The following is a 20,816-nucleotide window of genomic DNA, read 5'->3' on the forward strand; positions in this document are numbered from 1 at the left end:
TCTGGAAAACGGCTTATTCGGAGAAGACGAGGTGAGCGCTACCACCAGTCTTGTCTCATGCCAACTGTCAAGCATCCTGAAACCATTCATGTGTGGGGTTGCTTCTCAGCCAAGGGAATGGGCTCTCTCTCAGTCTTGCCTAAAAACACAGCCATGAATAAAGAATGGTACCAGAATGTCCTCCAAGAGCAACTTCTCCCAACCGTCCAAGAGCAGTTTGGTGATCAACAATGCCTTTTTCAACATGATGGAGCACCTTGCCATAAAGCAAAGGTGATAACTAAATGGCTCAGGGAACAAAACATAGAGATTTTGGGACCATGGCCTGGAAACTCCCCAGATCTTAATCCCATTGAGAAATTGTGGTCAATCATCAAGATTCAGACAAAAAAAATTCAAATTCAGACAAAATTAAAGCATTGATTTTGCAAGAATGGACTGCTATCAGTCAGGATTTGATCCAGAAGTTGATTGAGAGCATGCCAGGGAGAATTGCTGAGGTCCTGAAGAAGAAGGGTCAACACTGCAAATATTGACTTGCTGCATTAACTCATTCTAACTGTCAACATAACCTTTTGTTACTCATAATATGATTGCAATTATATTTCTGTATGTGATAAAAACATCTGACAAACGCACATAAAAACCAGAGGGCAGCAGATCATGTGAAAATATAATATTTGTGTCATTCTCAAAACTTTTGGCCATGACTGTACAGGTCTGAGAGACAGGGTCCCAACGACCCTCATATCGTTCCGTATTGTTGCTGCGTCGCTGTTGAGATCTGACCCCCAGTAACGCCGAAATATTAACTTTTACAAATAGGTCCTCATACCTGTAACGCGTCCCATAGGTATTGTGTGTCCCCCTGTATCAGCCACCTCATGTCTCTGTATCGTCTGGGCCCCGCCTCCTATAGCCGTCCATCATGCCCCGGTGCTGCCGTCTGTGCCCCGCCTCCTTCGGTCTCCTACCCCACAGTGTGTGTGTTATGATGTATTCACACTGCGGGGCAGGATCTGGGGCCTTCACAACACGCAGGCGTGATCGCCTGATGTCAGTTCACGGGCAGCGCGCACTGCGCATGCCCGAGAACTGTTTTCACAGAGCAGGCACCGGCATAGGAGACAGTAGGCGGCGAAGCCCAGACGGCAGAGCAGGGGCATGATGGACGGCTATAGGAGGCGTGGCCCAGACGCTACAGAGACATGATTGACGGCGGGGAGGCAGCTGCTTCAGGGGGACACAATACCTATGGGACGCATTACAAGTATGAGGACCTATTTATAAAATTTAATATTTCGGCGTTACTGGGGGTCAGAAACAGAAGAGCCACCTTCACAGAATGCAGCCTTAGTGCTTCTGAAGGTGGCTCTTTTAGCTAAAACAGCCCAGGGGGGGTGACAGGTTCCCTTTAAATCAGAATTGTGTAATGCTTCATTTCCCCTGTGGTGGCACTGCAGACAAAAAGACCATTTGCTGCTGATTGCAGATGATCACTGGGGATCCCAGCGCTATAATCACTTTTAAAAAGGATTTCTGAGAGCCTAGAAGAGAAAGCAGAAGAATGAGCGTTTCCCCTTACCTCCCGTATATTGCGAGAACCAGATTCGCGGAATGATGGCTTACATCGGAAGTTTATCTGGAAAGGAAAGAACAAGTTAAGCTGAAGATTCAAGTCTCCGCAGGGATTCAATGAAAAATTAGAAAACCACTCACCTTCTCTAGCTGCTCAATGCAAGGAGTGTGAACCACGATCTTACACGCCGCGCACTTCCTCCGGGACGCCGACTTTTGCTGTTGAAAAGACAAAAATACCATTAATGAAAAAAAAAGCAACACAATGGCAGACTCCACGGAGAATACCTGTACTACAAAGAATCAGAGATCTAGAATTCACAGAAAGAACCAGTGGGTGGGAAAAGCACACAATAGCTTCTGTGCCAGCCGTTAATCGGCCGATTGTTCTCCGTCACCGGCATGATCCTTGCATTGGCCTGTATAAAAAAAGTGCCTAATTGACATTGTTATGCCACATGAGCGCTGCAGCCGATCAGTAGCCCCCAATGGGCTGCTTCGCTCTCACTTACATAGGATGAAATGCGGACGTCAGGTGGAGGTGTGAGCGCTGCAGCCCACTGACGGACGCTCTTATGGCAATCATCCGCACTACAAAAGTTATTGTATACTGTTTTCTATTAGACCTTAGACTTTTTTGTGGGGAGGAAAAATTATATGGAACAAACCGAGTTTTGGCACGAAACTGGATTTGGACCTTTAGCAAAACTGAAAGGTGTGCAAAGTGAATGGTAGCACCCAGCGCCAGGTGGCTGCTGCCAAGGCGAACAGGATTGTGGGAGGCTTCAAAGGGACGAAGCTGCCGATGATGAGAATATATTTCTACCTGTATACAAACTACTAGTCAGATTGAATATTGTGGATTTTCACCTGTATTAAAGGTTCACGTTTTTTATCTTAAAAAAAGCAGCGTAACTAGAAAGTTCTTGTAAAAACTTTCAACTTGGCAATATACTTTTTACTAAAATTATGCACCGTTCTCCAGATAACATTTTCCTTTTATTATTCTTTACGGCTCGTGGCCTAGTGTCCGACCACTTCAGCGATCTCCCCGCAGTGGCCAAACATCTGCAGTGCTTAGAAGCGATGGAGTGAATGGTCAGTAAAGTGCGCGCCGCCCCCCAGGAAGCAGAAAGTGTTAAAATCCGCACCAAAATCTGCTTGTGTTATGGGTGGACATCACTGCAGATTTCTGCTGAAACAGTTCGGTGTGCTGGTCACAGGAGGGCAGATCTCTGGATACACGCGAGAGGCTTGTTAGACCCAGCTTCATAGCTTCCATAGACGTAACTGGGACCAGCACAGACATCTCAATTCTATGTCTCAGATGAACAGAAGGCACAAGAGATAATTGAAGGAAGAAGCTTTCTGTGTGGGCAGAAGGGATGTGCGTTTCCCCCATCAGGCACAGTCATTATCGTGAAGTGGCCGCTTCCAGCACGGCTGACACTACATGCCCTCTACAGTACCGGGCACAGACCACTTCACATGCACAGGACACGATTGTAAGGGGCACTCTATGTTCTGCTGCAGCACAAAGTGAAGCCTAATGCCATCTGCAATTATTGTAATAACAGCAAAATTCAGATTTATATATATATTTACCTATGTTTAGGACAAACAGTGATAGAGATGGGATGGATGGATGAATAGACAGGCAGTCAGACAGACAGACAGGTAGGTAGACACACCTATTATATTACCCATCTTTCTATTCTACCATCCATTCTACCCATCCATCCAATCTACCCATCCAGTCTAGACATTCATTCTACCCATCCATCCAATCTAATCATTCTTCCCATCCATCCAATCCAACCAATCTAATCATCCATCCATTCTACCCATCCGTTCAATCTAATCATCCATCCTACCCATCCAATCTAATCATTCTTCCATTCTAACCATCCATTCTTCCAATCCAATCTAATTATCCATCCAATCTACCCATCCAGTCTAGACATTCATTCTACCCATCCATCCAATCATTCTTCCCATCCATCTAATCCAACCATCCATCCATTCTACCCATCCGTTCAATCTAATCATTCTTCCATTCTAACAACCATCCATTCTTCCAATCCAATCTAATTATCCATCCAATCTACCCATCCAATCTAAACATCCATTCTACCCATCCATCCAATCTAATCATTCTTCCATTCTAACCATCCATTCTTCCCATCCATCCAATCCAACCAATCTAATCATCCATCCATTCTACCCATCCATCCAATCTAATCATTCTTCCATTCTAACCATCCATCCATTCTTCCCATCCAATCTAATCATCCATCTAATCATTCTTCCATTCTACCCATCCATCCAAACATCCATTCTAACCATCCATCCATTCTACCCATCCATCCAATTTAGACATCCATTCTTCCCATCCATCCAATCTAGTCATCCATCCAATCATTCATTCATTCTACCCATCCAATCATTCATCCATTCTACCCATCCATCCAATCTAATCATCCATCCATTCTACCCATCCATCCTACCCATCCATCCAACCCATCCATCCATTCTACCCATCCATCCATTCTAACCATCCATCCATTCTACCCATCCATCCAATCTTATCATCCATCCAATCTAATCATCAATTCATCCATGCATCCCACCCACCATACAACCACAGCATCATCCATCCATCTGTTCCATCCACCCCACCATCAATCCGTGTGTTCCATCCACCCCATCATCCATCTGTTCCATCCACCCCACCAATCCGTGTGTTCCATTCACCCCATCATCCATCCACCCCACCATCAATCCGTGTGTTCCATCCACCCCATCATCCATCCATCTGTTCCATCCACCCCACCATCAATCCGTGTGTTCCATCCACCCCATCATCCATCCATCTGTTCCATCCACCCCACCATCAATCCGTGTGTTCCATCCACCCCATCATCCATCCATCTGTTCCATCCATCCCACCCATCCATCCGTGTGTTCCGTCCATCTAGTTCCATTCGTTCATTCATGCATTGAGGCAGCTCAATGACAAACTCAGTTCTGCACTTCTCCACTGACACAATTGTGCAAACAGAAAAAAATATCAAAAAGGCTTCCCGTGGAGCATGGGCCAAAATAGACTCCACAGTGGGAGGGATGAACCCTGACTGCAGACTGTCGCTCTCTCATTACAGAAAGGTGACCAGTGGTAAGTGACTCCCGGGAAGCGTGACCTCTGTGCTGACACAGCGGTATATGGGCAATGTAAATAAGAGCACGTCAGAGTGGAACACGGGCTGATAAACCTGACAATGTACACGAATATGGCGGTATTGCACACTGTATTTTTATTGTATGGCTATGACGCCGACGATCACTGATCCCGGAGATCGCTGCCTGCACAGAAGGATAATTTACAAGTGTCTACAATATACACCGAGCTCTTCAAGGAGGCCGGACTCACCATAAATGGCTTTTAACACAGACTCTTGTTCTACGACTAAATGCACCTATCGGTAAACACAGAATTAACCGGAGCGTGAACCCGTGTAATAGAACAATCCGTGTAAGAGAATTCTCTAAAATGGATTCAGACGGTTTAAATCTATCACATTAGTTCAGAGCCACTCAGCCGGGACCTGCGTCTACGGGGTGAAGCGGGCAGTCTGAGGCTCTGCTCACACTGACAGCAGATGTGTACGGTTTTGGATCCCTTTTGGGATGGCAAAAATGTAAATAAAATGATCCAGTACAGGATCTTTTTATTTAAACGAGAATGAAAAAGGCCACTGCAAAGTATACAGACTCGAGGTGTTGGGCTGAGTAAATTATGTGTAGGCACAGCTGGCAATATGAAAAAAAAAGCTGAACTGCAGTGTAAAGCACTTGGGCAGGAAAAAAAAAATGAGTAACCTTATTAACACCTGACATCATCTGACAGGCAGAACACTGAATCCATTAGACACACAATAAATGAGCTGGAGTCACTAATCAGAAGACCAGTATCATAGCAATAACAATGCCTTCCCAATTCAGTTTCCACAACCTAAGTGCCCCCCGCATCTGAGCAAGTGCCCCCCGCATCTGAGTAAGAGCCCCCCGCATCTGAGCAAGTGCCCCCCGCATCTGAGCAAGTGCCCCCCGCATCTGAGCAAGTGCCCCCCGTAGTGCACATACCTGGATTTTAGCCGTACAATATTGTTCACCAACATAACAGAAATCTCCAGACACACTGGTCTCAAACCAGAGGTGATCGCCGTACAAAGCCGCCTCCTGTAACGAGAGAAGAGATCATTAAATTACTTCCAGGCAATAATCACCAATATCAATCGTCTCTACCGGTAATGAGGACCAATTGGGACCAGGGTCACCTAACAAAGGCACACCCTACTGACAAAAATGGGGACACTCAGATGGAAATGTAAGCTACATCTCATGAGAGGAAAGTAAGTAATATACGTACACAGTGTCTGCACCAGCAGAATAGTGAGTGCAGCTCTGGGGTATAATACAGGATGTAACTCAGGATCAGTAATGTAATGTATGTACACAGTGACTGCACCAGCAGAATAGTGAGCGCAGCTCTGGGGTATAATACAGGATGTAACTCAGGATCAGTAATGTATGTACACAGTGACTGCACCAGCAGAATAGTGAGCGCAGCTCTGGGGTATAATACAGGATGTAACTCAGGATCAGTAATGTAATGTATGTACACAGTGACTGCACCAGCAGAATAGTGAGTGCAGCTCTGGGGTATAATACAGGAGGTAACTCAGGATCAGTAATGTAATGTATGTACACAGTGACTGCACCAGCAGAATAGTGAGCGCAGCTCTGGGGTATAATACAGGATGTAACTCAGGATCAGTAATGTATGTACACAGTGACTGCACCAGCAGAATAGTGAGCGCAGCTCTGGGGTATAATACAGGATGTAACTCAGGATCAGTAATGTAATGTATGTACACAGTGACTGCACCAGCAGAATAGTGAGTGCAGCTCTGGGGTATAATACAGGATGTAACTCAGGATCAGTAATGTAATGTATGTACACTGTGTCTGCACCAGCAGAATAGTGAGCGCAGCTCTGGGGTATAATACAGGATGTAACTCAGGATCAGTAATGTAATGTATGTACACAGTGACTGCACCAGCAGAATAGTGAGTGCAGCTCTGGAGTATAATACAGGAGGTAACTAAGGATCAGTAATGTAATGTATGTACACAGTGTCTGCACCAGCAGAATAGTGAGTGCAGCTCTGGGGTATAATACAGGAGGTAACTCAGGATCAGTAATGTAATGTACGTACACAGTGACTGCACCAGCAGAATAGTGAGTACAGCTCTGGAGTATAATGCAGGAGGTAACTCAGGATCAGTAATGTAATGTACGTACACAGTGACTGCACCAGCAGAATAGGGAGTGCAGCTCTGGGGTATAATACAGGATATAACTCAGGATCAGTAATGTAATGTATGTACACAGTGACTGCACCAGCAGAATAGTGAGTGCAGCTCTGGAGTATAATACAGGATGTAACTCAGGATCAGTAATGTATGTACACAGTGACTGCACCAGCAGAATAGTGAGTGCAGCTCTGGAGTATAATACAGGATGTAACTCAGGATCAGTAATGTAATGTATGTACACAGTGATTGCACCAGCAGAATAGTGAGTGCAGCTCTGGGGTATAATACAGGAAGAACTCAGGATCAGTAACGCAATGTATGTACACAGTGACACAGGAAGTAACTCAGGATCAGTAATGCAATGTATGTACACAGTGACTGCACCAGCAGAATAGTGAGTGCAGCTCTGGGGTATAATACAGGAGGTAACTCAGGATCAGTAATGTATGTACACAGTGACTGCACCAGTAGAATAGTGAGTGCAGCTCTGGGGTATAATACAGGAAGTAACTCAGGATCAGTAATGCAATGTATGTACACAGTGACTGCACCAGCAGAATAGTGAGTGCAGCTCTAGGGTATAATACAGGATGTAACTCAGGATCAGTAATGTAATGTATGTACACAGTGATTGCACCAGCAGAATAGTGAGTGCAGCTCTGGGGTATAATACAGGAAGTAACTCAGGATCAGTAATGCAATGTATGTACACAGTGACTGCACCGGCAGAATAGTGAGTGCAGCTCTGGAGTATAATACAGGATGTAACTCAGGATCAGTAATGTAATGTATGTACACAGTGACTGCACCAGCAGAATAGTGAGTGCAGCTCTGGGGTATAATACAGGAAGTAACTCAGGATCAGTAATGCAATGTATGTACACAGTGACTGCACCAGCAGAATAGTGAGTGCAGCTCTGGAGTATAATACAGGATGTAACTCAGGATCAGTAATGTAATGTATGTACACAGTGATTGCACCAGCAGAATAGTGAGTGCAGCTCTGGAGTATAATACAGGAGGTAACTAAGGATCAGTAATGTAATGTATGTACACAGTGTCTGCACCAGCAGAATAGTGAGTGCAGCTCTGGGGTATAATACAGGAGGTAACTCAGGATCAGTAATGTAATGTATGTACACAGTGTCTGCACCAGCAGAATAGTGAGTGCAGCTCTGGGGTATAATACAGGAGGTAACTCAGGATCAGTAATGTAATGTACGTACACAGTGACTGCACCAGCAGAATAGTGAGTACAGCTCTGGAGTATAATGCAGGAGGTAACTCAGGATCAGTAATGTAATGTACGTACACAGTGACTGCACCAGCAGAATAGGGAGTGCAGCTCTGGGGTATAATACAGGATATAACTCAGGATCAGTAATGTAATGTATGTACACAGTGACTGCACCAGCAGAATAGTGAGTGCAGCTCTGGAGTATAATACAGGATGTAACTCAGGATCAGTAATGTATGTACACAGTGACTGCACCAGCAGAATAGTGAGTGCAGCTCTGGAGTATAATACAGGATGTAACTCAGGATCAGTAATGTAATGTATGTACACAGTGATTGCACCAGCAGAATAGTGAGTGCAGCTCTGGGGTATAATACAGGAAGAACTCAGGATCAGTAATGCAATGTATGTACACAGTGACACAGGAAGTAACTCAGGATCAGTAATGCAATGTATGTACACAGTGACTGCACCAGCAGAATAGTGAGTGCAGCTCTGGGGTATAATACAGGAGGTAACTCAGGATCAGTAATGTATGTACACAGTGACTGCACCAGTAGAATAGTGAGTGCAGCTCTGGGGTATAATACAGGAAGTAACTCAGGATCAGTAATGCAATGTATGTACACAGTGACTGCACCAGCAGAATAGTGAGTGCAGCTCTAGGGTATAATACAGGATGTAACTCAGGATCAGTAATGTAATGTATGTACACAGTGATTGCACCAGCAGAATAGTGAGTGCAGCTCTGGGGTATAATACAGGAAGTAACTCAGGATCAGTAATGCAATGTATGTACACAGTGACTGCACCAGCAGAATAGTGAGTGCAGCTCTGGAGTATAATACAGGATGTAACTCAGGATCAGTAATGTAATGTATGTACACAGTGACTGCACCAGCAGAATAGTGAGTGCAGCTCTGGGGTATAATACAGGAAGTAACTCAGGATCAGTAATGCAATGTATGTACACAGTGACTGCACCAGCAGAATAGTGAGTGCAGCTCTGGAGTATAATACAGGATGTAACTCAGGATCAGTAATGTAATGTATGTACACAGTGACTGCACCAGCAGAATAGTGAGTGCAGCTCTAGGGTATAATACAGGATGTAACTCAGGATCAGTAATGTAATGTACGTACACAGTGACTGCACCAGCAGAATAGTGAGTGCAGCTCTGGGGTATAATACAGGAGGTAACTCAGGATCAGTAATGTATGTACACTGTGACTGCACCAGCAGAATAGTGAGTGCAGCTCTGGGGTATAATACAGGAGGTAACTCAGGATCAGTAATGTAATGTAGTGACTGCACCAGCAGAATAGTGAGTGCAGCTCTGAAGTATAATACAGGAGGTAACTCAGGTTCAGTAATGTAATGTATGTGCACAGTGACTGCACCAGCAGAACAGTGAGTGCAGCTCTGGAGTATAATACAGGAGGTAACTCAGGATCAGTAATGTAATGTATGTACACAGTAACTGCACCAGCAGAATAGTGAGTGCAGCTCTGGGGTATAATACAGGATGTAACTCGGGATCAGTAATGTAATGTATGTACACAGTGACTACACCAGCAGAATAGTGAGTGCAGATCTGGGGTATAATACAGGATGTAACTCGGGATCAGTAATGTAATGTATGTACACAGTGACTACACCAGCAGAATAGTGAGTGTAGCTCTGGGGTATAATACAGGATGTAACTCGGGATCAGTAATATAATGTATGTACACAGTGACTGCACCAGCAGAATAGTGAGTGCAGCTCTGGGGTATAATACAGGGTGTAACTCAGGATTAGTAATGTAATGTATGTACACAGTGACTGCACCAGCAGAATAGTGAGTGCAGCTCTGGGTTATAATACAGGAGGTAACTCAGGATCAGTAATGTAATGTATGTACACAGTGACTGCACCAGCAGAATAGTGAGTGCAGCTCTGGGGTATAATACAGGAGGTAACTCAGGATCAGTAATGTAATGTAGTGACTGCACCAGCAGAATAGTGAGTGCAGCTCTGAAGTATAATACAGGAGGTAACTCAGGATCAGTAATGTAATGTATGTGCACAGTGACTGCACCAGCAGAACAGTGAGTGCAGCTCTGGAGTATAATACAGGATGCAACTCAGGATCAGTAATGTAAGTACACAGTGACTGCACCAGCAGAATAGTGAGTGCAGCTCTGGAGTATAATACAGGAGGTAACTCAGGATCAGTAATGTAATGTATGTACACAGTAACTGCACCAGCAGAATAGTGAGTGCAGCTCTGGGGTATAATACAGGATGTAACTCGGGATCAGTAATTAATGTATGTACACAGTGACTCCACCAGCAGAATAGTGAGTGCAGCTCTGGGGTATAATACAGGATGTAACTCGGGATCAGTAATATAAAATGTATGTACACAGTGACTGCACCAGCAGAATAGTGAGTGCAGCTCTGGGGTAGAATACAGGATGTAACTCAGGATCAGTAATGTATGTACACAGTGACTGCACCAGCAGAATAGTGAGTGCAGCTCTGGAGTATAATACAGGATGTAACTCAGGATCAGTACAGGATAAGCAATTTAATATATGTACAGTGTGACCTATCTGAAAGGATAATGAGTTAAGCTCTGGAGTGTTATAGCGTAATCTGTTAAAGATTAGCATTATTACAGGGCCAATAACCACAGTTCCTATACCCCCTTCTTAAATCACTGGCTACCTATAAACTGCAGAAAACAATCTAAGAGGAAGTATTCTTAATTATAACTGGAACCAGAGAAGGAAACCATTAAGAAAGCAAGAGACTAACTACTTGACATTAAAGAATTGGAATAAAAAAATTGAATATTAAAATCTCTTTTCTTCCTTTGTTAGAACAGCCAACATGGGACCGTGTAAACTTATAATAAAACTATGGCCAAAATACAAACAGGAAATAGGAGTAACAGCAAACGCCACAGGAAACCACAACCTGAAGACGTCTGGAGATAAACGTTACCGCCTGGCAACCTGGGCCATACAAATCGAGCCACTGGTCTGATAAGGAAGGAAAATCATGCCAAGGAGAAGCCCACCACCAGCCAAACACTCAGGGTTATGACAAAAGCCGTAGAGCAACGGTCCCCAGAGAGGAAGGGATAAAATAACAGCGCAGTACTGGTGGGGAAAACACAAAGTCCGGGATTGTCTACCAGCAGCCAAAAGATTAGTGTCCAGCAGAAGCCACGCAACCGAACTCATGGAGGAAGGATGGACCGTGTGAACCGTTCCAGGGGGACAAGATAACAATCAAAACGAGATCAAACCAGAACTAAAAGGAAACAACCGAATAAGAAATATTTTCAATTGTGGATGTTAAAAATACCTGCACATTATTAAAAAAATATATATATACGGTATATACTATTATTATTATTATTATTATTATATTAACAATAAATAATAATAATAATAATAATATACTGCTCCATGTCATCTTTCCCTCGTCCAGTGCCAGTGAATGTGAATCAATAATTAAAACGTGTAAAACTAATAGCACTAAACCCAACGTGTAAAACTAATAGCACTAAACCCAATCCCCACGGCCTGGACGATCCCAGCATTTCCTGCTTTGAATTGATCACCACTGCAGCCAATGATTGGCTGCAGAGGTATCTCTGTCTAGATGAGGCAGGAATTCAAGGTATGGGAACAACGGAGGAGTGGCAAGGAGAGTTTTACATTACTATTTTTTACAATTATAAAAAATACAAGTGGCTGAACATTGTACACACATTTTTCCTGTTATGCCTAATGTGGTTGGAAAATGTACAAGTGTTTATTTAATCACCTAGAGACCAGGATAATTTTTCATTTTTGTACTCATCTTTTTCCTTCCTCGGCCTTTTGATTACTTTTTGTTTTACGTATTTAGATTATGTGTTAAATAATTTTATGTTTTCAAACATCCAACTTTTACACAGGCAGGAATTCCAAATATACTTAGAATTGCATTTACTTATTTCTTACACTTATCTTTACCTTTCTTAAACCTTGATCGTCTGGACTATATACTACTATACTTCAGTATTGTAGCATAAATATACTGCAGCAATATCCAAAATAATGACCTCCTATGTGGACAGAGGTTCATAGGTGTACCAAGATGGCAGCAATGGGGGGTGTACATGTCAAATGGATCTCGTCTGCCATGATAAAGTATCAGCACCCGGAAATTGTGTCAAGGGACGCACAGCTGATGGGCCTGCCACAAATTGGAAACTATTTCATTAAATGGGGCTTAAGAGATTGACAGCAGCATCTAAATAGTTAAACGGGAATAATGGAAGCTAGTTCTGGTCCAGCTAGAGTTGGGTGTTGGCTCAACTAAGGGTATGTGCACATGGAGTTTTTAGGTTGTGCGGATTTTGCTGAAAAATCCGCAGGTTTATCTGCGGATTACCCTGCGGTTTTGCCCTGCGGTTTCACACCTCATAATGGAGAAGGTGTGAAACCGCAGCGGAATCCGCACAAAGAATTGACATGCTGCGGATTGTAACCCGCGGAAAAATCCGCAGCATGTGCACAGCGTTTTTAAGTTTACCATTGCAAACAATGGTACTGTACAACGCACCTAAATCTGCAGCGGACCCGCAGGGCCAAAACCGCTGCGGATCCGCAGCAGAATCCGCACGGTGTGCACACAGCCTAAACCCTGGAGCCGGCACCATATAAAAGGCCCCCCGTCTGTGAAGAGAATATACTGTATGTCACAGGTTGTTAAAGGTTCGCAATGACTCAAAGTGATGACATCTACCATAACTTTGATGTGGGTTTGACTTCTGAGACTCCCACCAATCCATGAGCTTGAAGGGGCTGCAGCCTGTTTTTCCCTACACGGCAGCGGACCCCAGCCATCCACTATGCAAGTGAACGGTGCTGTACTGCGGCTCCCGGTAACGTCAGTGTGCGGTGGATGCTCCGAATCGAACACTATACTGTCATTACAACCCAGAAATAGTGGGGGTTCTGGCATTCTGGACTCACGTGATGGTATATGATTGCAGTATGGCCATAGGTTGGGAACATAATGGCGGATACTCACAGTCCAGTCCACGGTACTGCGGATTTGTGTTTCCGAGTCGATGTGCACCACGCTGGACGACGAGGACGGTGTGAGATGCTGGGCTCCAGATTTGGCAATAGCTTTTCTGCAAAACATAAAGACGCATCTGAGATTGTGTAAGCGACAATAAACGACCGACTCACGTGGACTACACGGTCTAATGACCAGACGGGAGATCTCCGCTGGGCAAAAGTGGCCATGAGGCTAACACTCAAATGAGTTATCTCAATGGCAGAATTACAAGATGCCTGGTGATCCCAAAAACATGGCTGACCCATTAAGACTTCACATATTTATTAGATACTACAGGCCATGAAGGATCGGAAATATACACGTGGTTCATCAGATGTGGCCATCAGGACAGACTTCAGAAGCCTCAAATTTGGTCCTGAGGGCCTCTGGGCTGAAGTGCTATAGACCCCGCTCTGACTGCAGAGATGGGGTCACACATCAGGTGGACTTACCACTACACCTTTGGCTGCTACACACGCCGTGCGACCAAAGGCGGCGATGCCACATAGCGCTGTAAAGACAGTGAATGCAGTCTTGTTGCAAACAGCAACACGGGACCATCTTCATTTATATGATGCGGAGACGTAGCACTGCCATAGGGCTATCTCTTGCCATGTCACACAAGTCATAGCCAAAGAAGCCATAATGTAAGTTACAGTTAGGTCCATATATATTTGGACAGAGACAACATTTTTCTAATTTTGGTTCTAGACATTACCACAATGAATTTTAAACAAAACAGTTCAGATGCAGTTGAAGTTCAGACTTTCAGCTTTCATTTGAGGGTATCCACATTAACATTGGATGAAGGGTTTAGGAGTTTCAGCTCCTTAACATGTGCCACCCTGTTTTTAAAGGGACCAAAAGTAATTGGACAGATTAAATAATTGTAAATAAAACGTTCATTTCTAGTACTTGGTTGAAAACCCTCTGTTGGCAATGACTGCCTTAAGTCTTGAGCTCATGGACATCACCAGACGATGTGTTTCCTCCTTTTTGATGCTCTGCCAGGCCTTCACTGCGGTGGTTTTCAGTTGCTGTTTGTTTGTGGGCCTTTCTGTCTGAAGTTTAGTCTTTAACAAGTGAAATGCATGCTCAATTGGGTTGTGATCAGGTGACTGACTTGGCCATTCAAGAATATTCCACTTCTTTGCTTTAATAAACTCCTGAGTTGCTTTGGCTTTATGTTTTGGGTCATTGTCCATCTGTAGTATGAAACGCCGACCAGTTTGGCTGCATTTGGCTGGATCTGAGCACACAGTATGGCTCTGAATACCTCAGAATTCATTCGGCTGCTTCTGTCCTGTGTCACATCATCAATAAACACTAGTGACCCAGTGCCACTGGCAGCCATGCATGCCCAAGCCATCACACTGCCTCCACCGTGTTTTACAGATGGTGTGGTATGCTTTGGATCATGAGCTGTACCACGCCTTCGCCATACTTTTCTCTTTCCATCATTCTGGTAGAGGTTGATCTTGGTTTCATCTGTCCATAGAATGTTCTTCCAGAACTGTGCTGGCTTTTTTAGATGTTTTTTAGCAAAGTCCAGTCTAGCCTTGTGATTCTTGATGCTTATGAGTGGCTTGCACTGTGCAGTGAACCCTCTGTATTTACTTTCATGCAGTCTTCTCTCTATGGTAGATTTGGATATTGATACGCCTGCCTCCTGGAGAGTGTTGGTCACTTGGTTGGCTGTTGTGAAGGGGTTTCTCTTCACCATGGAGACTATTCTGCGATCATCCACCACTGTTGTCTTCCGTGGGCGCCCGGGTCTTTTTGCATTGATGAGTTCACCAGTGCTTGCTTTCTTTTTCAGGATGCACCAAACTGTAGATTTTGCCACTCCTAATGTTGTAGCAATTTCTCGGATGGGTTTTTTTCTGTTTTTGCAGCTTAAGGATGGCTTGTTTCACCTGCATGGAGAGCTCCTTTGACCGCACATGTTTCCTTCACAGCAAAACCTTCCAAATGCAAGCACCACACCTCAGATCAACTCCAGGCCTTTTATCTGCTTAATTGAGAATGACCTAACGAAGGGATTGCCCACACCTGTCCATGAAATAGCCTTGGAGTCAATTGTCCAATTACTTTTGGTCCCTTTAAAAACAGGGTGGCACATGTTAAGGAGCTGAAACTCCTAAACCCTTCATCCAATTTTAATGTGGATACCCTCAAATGAAAGCTGAAAGTCTGAACTTCAACTGCATCTGAATTGTTTTGTTTAAAATTCATTGTGGTAATGTCTAGAACCAAAGTTAGAAAAATGTTGTCTGTCCAAATATATATGGACCTAACTGTATGTTGGTAATACTTTACTCAAGGAGCCTGAAAACCCCTTTCCATCAATGTAAGGACAAGTCATTGCTTTCATACTTCCTCAGCGGGGTCTGTGCGAAGCAAAAACAATGCTGCATCCCCTTCACCATCAGGATCAGGCCCCGATAAGAGAAATAAAAAATGGGAACCCAAGCAAAATATATATAAATTTACAAAGATATTGATAACTCTTACACGAAGCCAATCTAATTGTCTCCATATAAAGAAACTTCCGCCATATTCTTCATTATCTATATTCTTGCCTGCCACTAGGCCTCAAAAAAATGGTGTTTCCCATAGCAACCAATCAGAGCTCAGCTTTCAGTTTAAATACTGCTCTGGTAAAATGAAAACTGTGCTGTGATTGGTTGCTATGTGAAATGTCACATGAGTGCTGGTTGGTTGCTAAGGGCAATATGACTTGTGCTTTCTATATCACTTGCCCTGATTCTCGTCTCTCTGACATACAGCTTTCATTTTTAGGCCTAATTTATCGTTAACAGTCCCCCCAAAAAATAACATATCTCTGTTACTCCTAGCGTAGTTTTAATTTTGCCAGAGCAGTCTAAAAAAATTAAAGCAGAGCTCTGATTGGTTACTATGGTACTGTACACCGCAGCAAAAACCGCAGCAGAATCCGCAGCGTGTGCACACAGCCCAAGTCTGGGAAGACGTTTTAATCCTCATCTGAGATGAAAGTCAGGCCACACATAGGGCAGTAAAAAGCACAAGTGGTATTGCCAAAAGCAACCAATCAGAGCTGAGCTTTCATTTTTAAAACTGCTCTGGAAACACGAGCGCTGCTCTGTGATTGGTTGCTATGGGCAGCCAAACCAAATTCACCATTTTGATGGACTAGGCCCGATTACTTGTGGACATTTTCACCATTCAATGACATTTATACAATGCCTTCCCTGAAGGGACACCTTGGTATCTTGTACAGAGCGCGGGTGTCAGGGTGGAACATTCCTGCTTCTGTACGAGATATTACACAGGTGCCCATTAATGCTGCCAGCGCAGAACACGTCCTAAAGCCAAAATAAACAAAGCGCCAATCCCTCCCTTGAGTTATACATGGCGGCGGGGGGGAAACACGCTCAAATATCACTTTCTAAAGATAGGAGCGGGCCAAACAAAGCTAAAGGTTGAGTGGAGAAAATGCCAAACCCCAATATGAATGCTCTGTATACACAAATCCCGGGCGCTCCCCGAGCGGGAACCCAGAGGGGAACACATCGCGCTTCCTTTAAAGGGGTTGTATCACCTCTCGCACAACCGATGCCTTATATAACGGTGATCATCCCGTGCACTGATCCGCCATTACTGAGGAGTCCGGGGCCAATATGGCTTTCAGCTCAGTGGACGGGCGGTTAGAAAGCCACAACTGGCCCTCACTAGTGTCCGACCTTGTAACTAGTGGGTACAATGGCGCTAACTAAATGGCCCCTTGAAATACCGCCAATGAGAACGTTCATAAGTATTTCATCCACTGCCGATTTTGCAAAGAACGGAGGGTCTGTAATTTTTATCGTAGGTACACTTCATGTATGATTTATACATAATTAGTTTGCATTTTATTGCATGAAATAAGCAGTTGATCACCGACCAACCAGCAAGAATTCTGCCTCACAGACCTGTTAGTTTTTCTGTAAGAAGCCTCCTACTCTGCACTCATTACCTGTATTAATTGCATCTGTCTGACCTCATTACCTGTATAAAAGACACCTGTCCACACAATCACACTCCAACCACTCCACCATGGCCAAGACCAAAGAGTTGTCTAAGGACACCAGGGACAAAATTGTAGACCTGCACAAGGCTGGGATGGGCTACAGGACAATAGGCAAGAAGCTTGGTGAGAAGACAGGAACTGTTGACACAATTATAGTAACACAAGAATACTGTCAATCTTCCTCGGTCTGGGGCTCCATGCAAGATCTCGCCCCGTGGGGTAAGGTTTAGTGATAAGCTTGTATACTCGTTGCTCAGGTTTTTCCAAGCATGCTCGGGTGACCTCCGAGTATTTTGTCGTGCTCGGAGATTTAGTTCCTGTCGACGCAGCTGCATTATTTGCGACTGCTGGACAGGCTGAATACATGTGAGGAATGCCTGTTTGTTAGGGAATCTCAACATGTATTCAGGCTGGCTAGCAGCCACAAATCATTAGGCTGAGGCAACGAAAACTAAATCTCCGAGCACGCCAAAATACTCGGAGGACACCCAAGCATGCTCGGGAAAATCCGAGCAACGAGTATACTCGCACATCACTAGTAAGGATGATGAGAAAGGTCAGGAATCAGACATTACTGTTAGTAACACACCACACAGTCAAGGATTAAAATCCTGCAGGGCACACAAGGTCCCCCTGCTCACGCCAGCACATGTCTAGGTCCATTTGAAGTTCACCAATGACCATCCGGATGATCCAGACAAGGCATGGGAGAAGGTCATGTGGTCAGAGGAGACCAAAATAGAACTTTTTGGTATCAACTCCACTCGCCCTGTTTGGAGGAAGATGAACGATGAGTACAACCCCCAAGAACACCATCCCAAGCGTGAAGCATAGTGGGGGAAACATACTTTGTGTGTGCTTTTCTGCAAATTGGACAGGACAACTGCACCGTATTGAACAGAAGATGGATGGGGTCATGTATCGCAAATTTTGGCCAACAACCTCCTTCCCTCAGTAAAGTAAGAGCACTGAAGATGAGTCGTGGCTGGGTCTTCCAGCATGACAATCACCCGAAACCCACAGCCAAGGCAACTAAGGAGTGGCTCCATAAGAAACATTTCAAAGGACCTGGAGTGACTGACTCAGTCTACAGACCTGAACCCAATAGAAAATCTTTGGAGGGAGCTGAAACTTAACGTTGTCTAGCAACAGCCCCGAAAACTGAAGGACCGGAGAAGATCTGTATGGGGGGGAGGGGGCCAAAATCCCTGCTGCAGTGTGTACAAACCTGATCAAGAACTACAGGAAACGTCTGACCTCTGTAACTGCAATCAAAGGTTTCTGCACCAAAAAGTAAGTTCTGATTTTCCATTGTATAAAATACTTACCGTAGTTCCTGCAAAATAACTATGTAAAATAAATCACCTTCTGTCTCTCACAGGTGAAGTGTACCTACGATAAAAATTACACACCTCTCCATTCTTTGTAGGGGGGAAAACTTGAAAAATCAGCAGTGGATCAAATACTTATTTTCCCCACAGTATCTGTATCCCAACTCAAAGAACATTTAAGCCCTTTTACGTTTTGAACAGGAAAGTTGTAATAACCCTTTAATGAAAATTTACATAAGCGCTGCCACATATTGTTCTATTTGAGAATGAATCATTAAAACTGGAACTTTTGGCAAGAAAGGGTAGCAGAAAATCAGCCAGTCCAGGTGACTCTTAAAGGAGGTCAAAATGGTTCTTTTTTAGTCCTATTTTGGTTCCTGCTGCTCCCAAATATTCAGTTTTTTGCCTTAAAATCTGCCACACTATTCCGGAGATATGGGTCTTATTATCTGCTGCAATCACGCCCTTTCATACAATGAACACAAAAACAGAGTATAATTTCTATTATTGGCCTGTAAACCCAGTGACAGACTACAGGCTGCTGTTTATGGTGGCCTGTAGTCTGGACAGGACCCATCAACAGCCACTGCTGACTGCTTCTACATTACAGCAATTATCTAGTATAGTCATATGGTCGATTAAGTTATTCCAAAGTAGGCAAGTTGTCATCTGTCTAGAGGACAGATACTGGGATCCCCCCTGATCTCAAAAATGGGGCTCTAAAACTGTAGTAACCTCCCAAGAATTTCTCCAGAGATATAATTGATATATATACAGGGCTGCTTATGAGCAAAGTGATTTCTTCATACACCTTATAGCAAAGATTGGTTTTCTTTTTGTTTATTTTTTTTTACAGAAAGAGGTATTTGCCGCACATGTGCAGTTATGCTCTATTCACTGTCAATAGGACTGAAGATTGCCGAGTACAGTACAAAGCTCGCCCATCCCATAGACAATGAATGGGAGCTCTACGCCTTTCACTGTCTATAGGACTGAAGATTGCCAAGTACAGTACAAAGCTCGCCCATCCCATAGACAATGAATGGGAGTATGAAACGCATGACCAGCTCTGCTCCTTTCACTGCCTATAGGACTGAAGATTGCCAAGTACAGTACAGAGCTCGCCCATCCCATAGACAATGAATGGGAGCTCTACGCCTTTCACTGCCTATAGGACTGAAGATTGCCAAGTACAGTACAGAGCTCGCCCATCCCATAGACAATGAATGGGAGTATGAAACGCATGACCAGCTCTGCTCCTTATACTGTCTATAGGAATGAAGATTGCCGAGTACAGTACAGAGCTCGCCCATCCCATAGAAAATGAATGTGAGTATCAGGGCTGTGGAGTCGGAGTTGTAGCTCATTTTGGTGGAGTCGGTATAAAATGGACCGACTCCTAAAATATATAATAAATTGGGTACAGTAGTTCAATGCAGAATGTGCTGAATATTTTTTCATAGGAATTTGGGAAAGTTATGAAATGTCCTATAAATGGCTGTTCTATTCCTGATCTAAGGCTACATTCACACACAGCGTTTTTGCTGTGTTTTTTGAGGATACGTTTTTCAGCTGCAAAAGCCGATCAGCTTTTTAAAAAACCGCATTTCCTGAAAGGTTTTTGAGCTCATAGATGTATTCAATAGCAAAAGCAGATTAGAAAAACGCCGCACAAACTGACATGCTCATTCAGCCCAAAAACGGATCCTCACAAAACAATGTGTCTGAATGTCCTATCTTGAAACCCATTGACTTTGCTGGGATGCCCAGAGTCACTGCATTTTACTGCAAAAAAACAGATCCGCAAAAACGCTGTGTGTGAATCATGGCCGTAGCCAGCGAGGGGCAGCAACCCCCCCTAGAAGCAGGGGCACGCACCTATCAAAAAATCACATGTATGCTGCAGTGCTCCCATCCTCCAGACTGCAGGGGGCAATCTCCCCCTCCTCTGTCCTGTCTTTTGCCGTCTTCACCAGAGAGAGGAGGAGGAGGGGTGCCTGCCCTGCACAGGATCCGATTCCTGAGCCCCGAGCTGCAGAAACTGAGAAAGTTGTGCACACACTGCAGCTGGCAATAAGAGAGTCTGCACATGCTAGAAATCTGATTGGAAAAGTGAGGAAATTGGTTATT

General features: G+C 44.1%; 1 protein-coding gene across 9 annotated transcripts in view; it reads right to left on the bottom strand.

Annotated features, from left to right (window-relative positions):
* DGKZ (diacylglycerol kinase zeta) overlaps nucleotides 1–20,816 on the bottom strand; it is a 207,778-nt gene that overhangs the window by 58,340 nt on the left and 128,622 nt on the right. For all 9 annotated transcript variants that reach the window (XR_012219693.1, XR_012219691.1, XR_012219692.1 and 6 more), the window contains 4 exons: nucleotides 13,272–13,377; nucleotides 5,722–5,817; nucleotides 1,720–1,797; nucleotides 1,586–1,642 (listed from right to left, as the gene is read on the bottom strand). Coding sequence is in view for 6 of the 9 variants with exons in the window: in XM_073541684.1 (XP_073397785.1) it covers nucleotides 1,586–1,642; nucleotides 1,720–1,797; nucleotides 5,722–5,817; nucleotides 13,272–13,377 (337 nt within the window). In the remaining 3 variants the exon portion in view is untranslated. The remainder of the gene's footprint in view (nucleotides 1–1,585; nucleotides 1,643–1,719; nucleotides 1,798–5,721; nucleotides 5,818–13,271; nucleotides 13,378–20,816) is intronic.

This window comes from Dendrobates tinctorius, unplaced genomic scaffold, assembly GCF_039654945.1.
Source record: "Dendrobates tinctorius isolate UK_male_01 unplaced genomic scaffold, ASM3965494v1 ptg000124l, whole genome shotgun sequence".
NCBI lineage: Eukaryota > Metazoa > Chordata > Amphibia > Anura > Dendrobatidae > Dendrobates > Dendrobates tinctorius.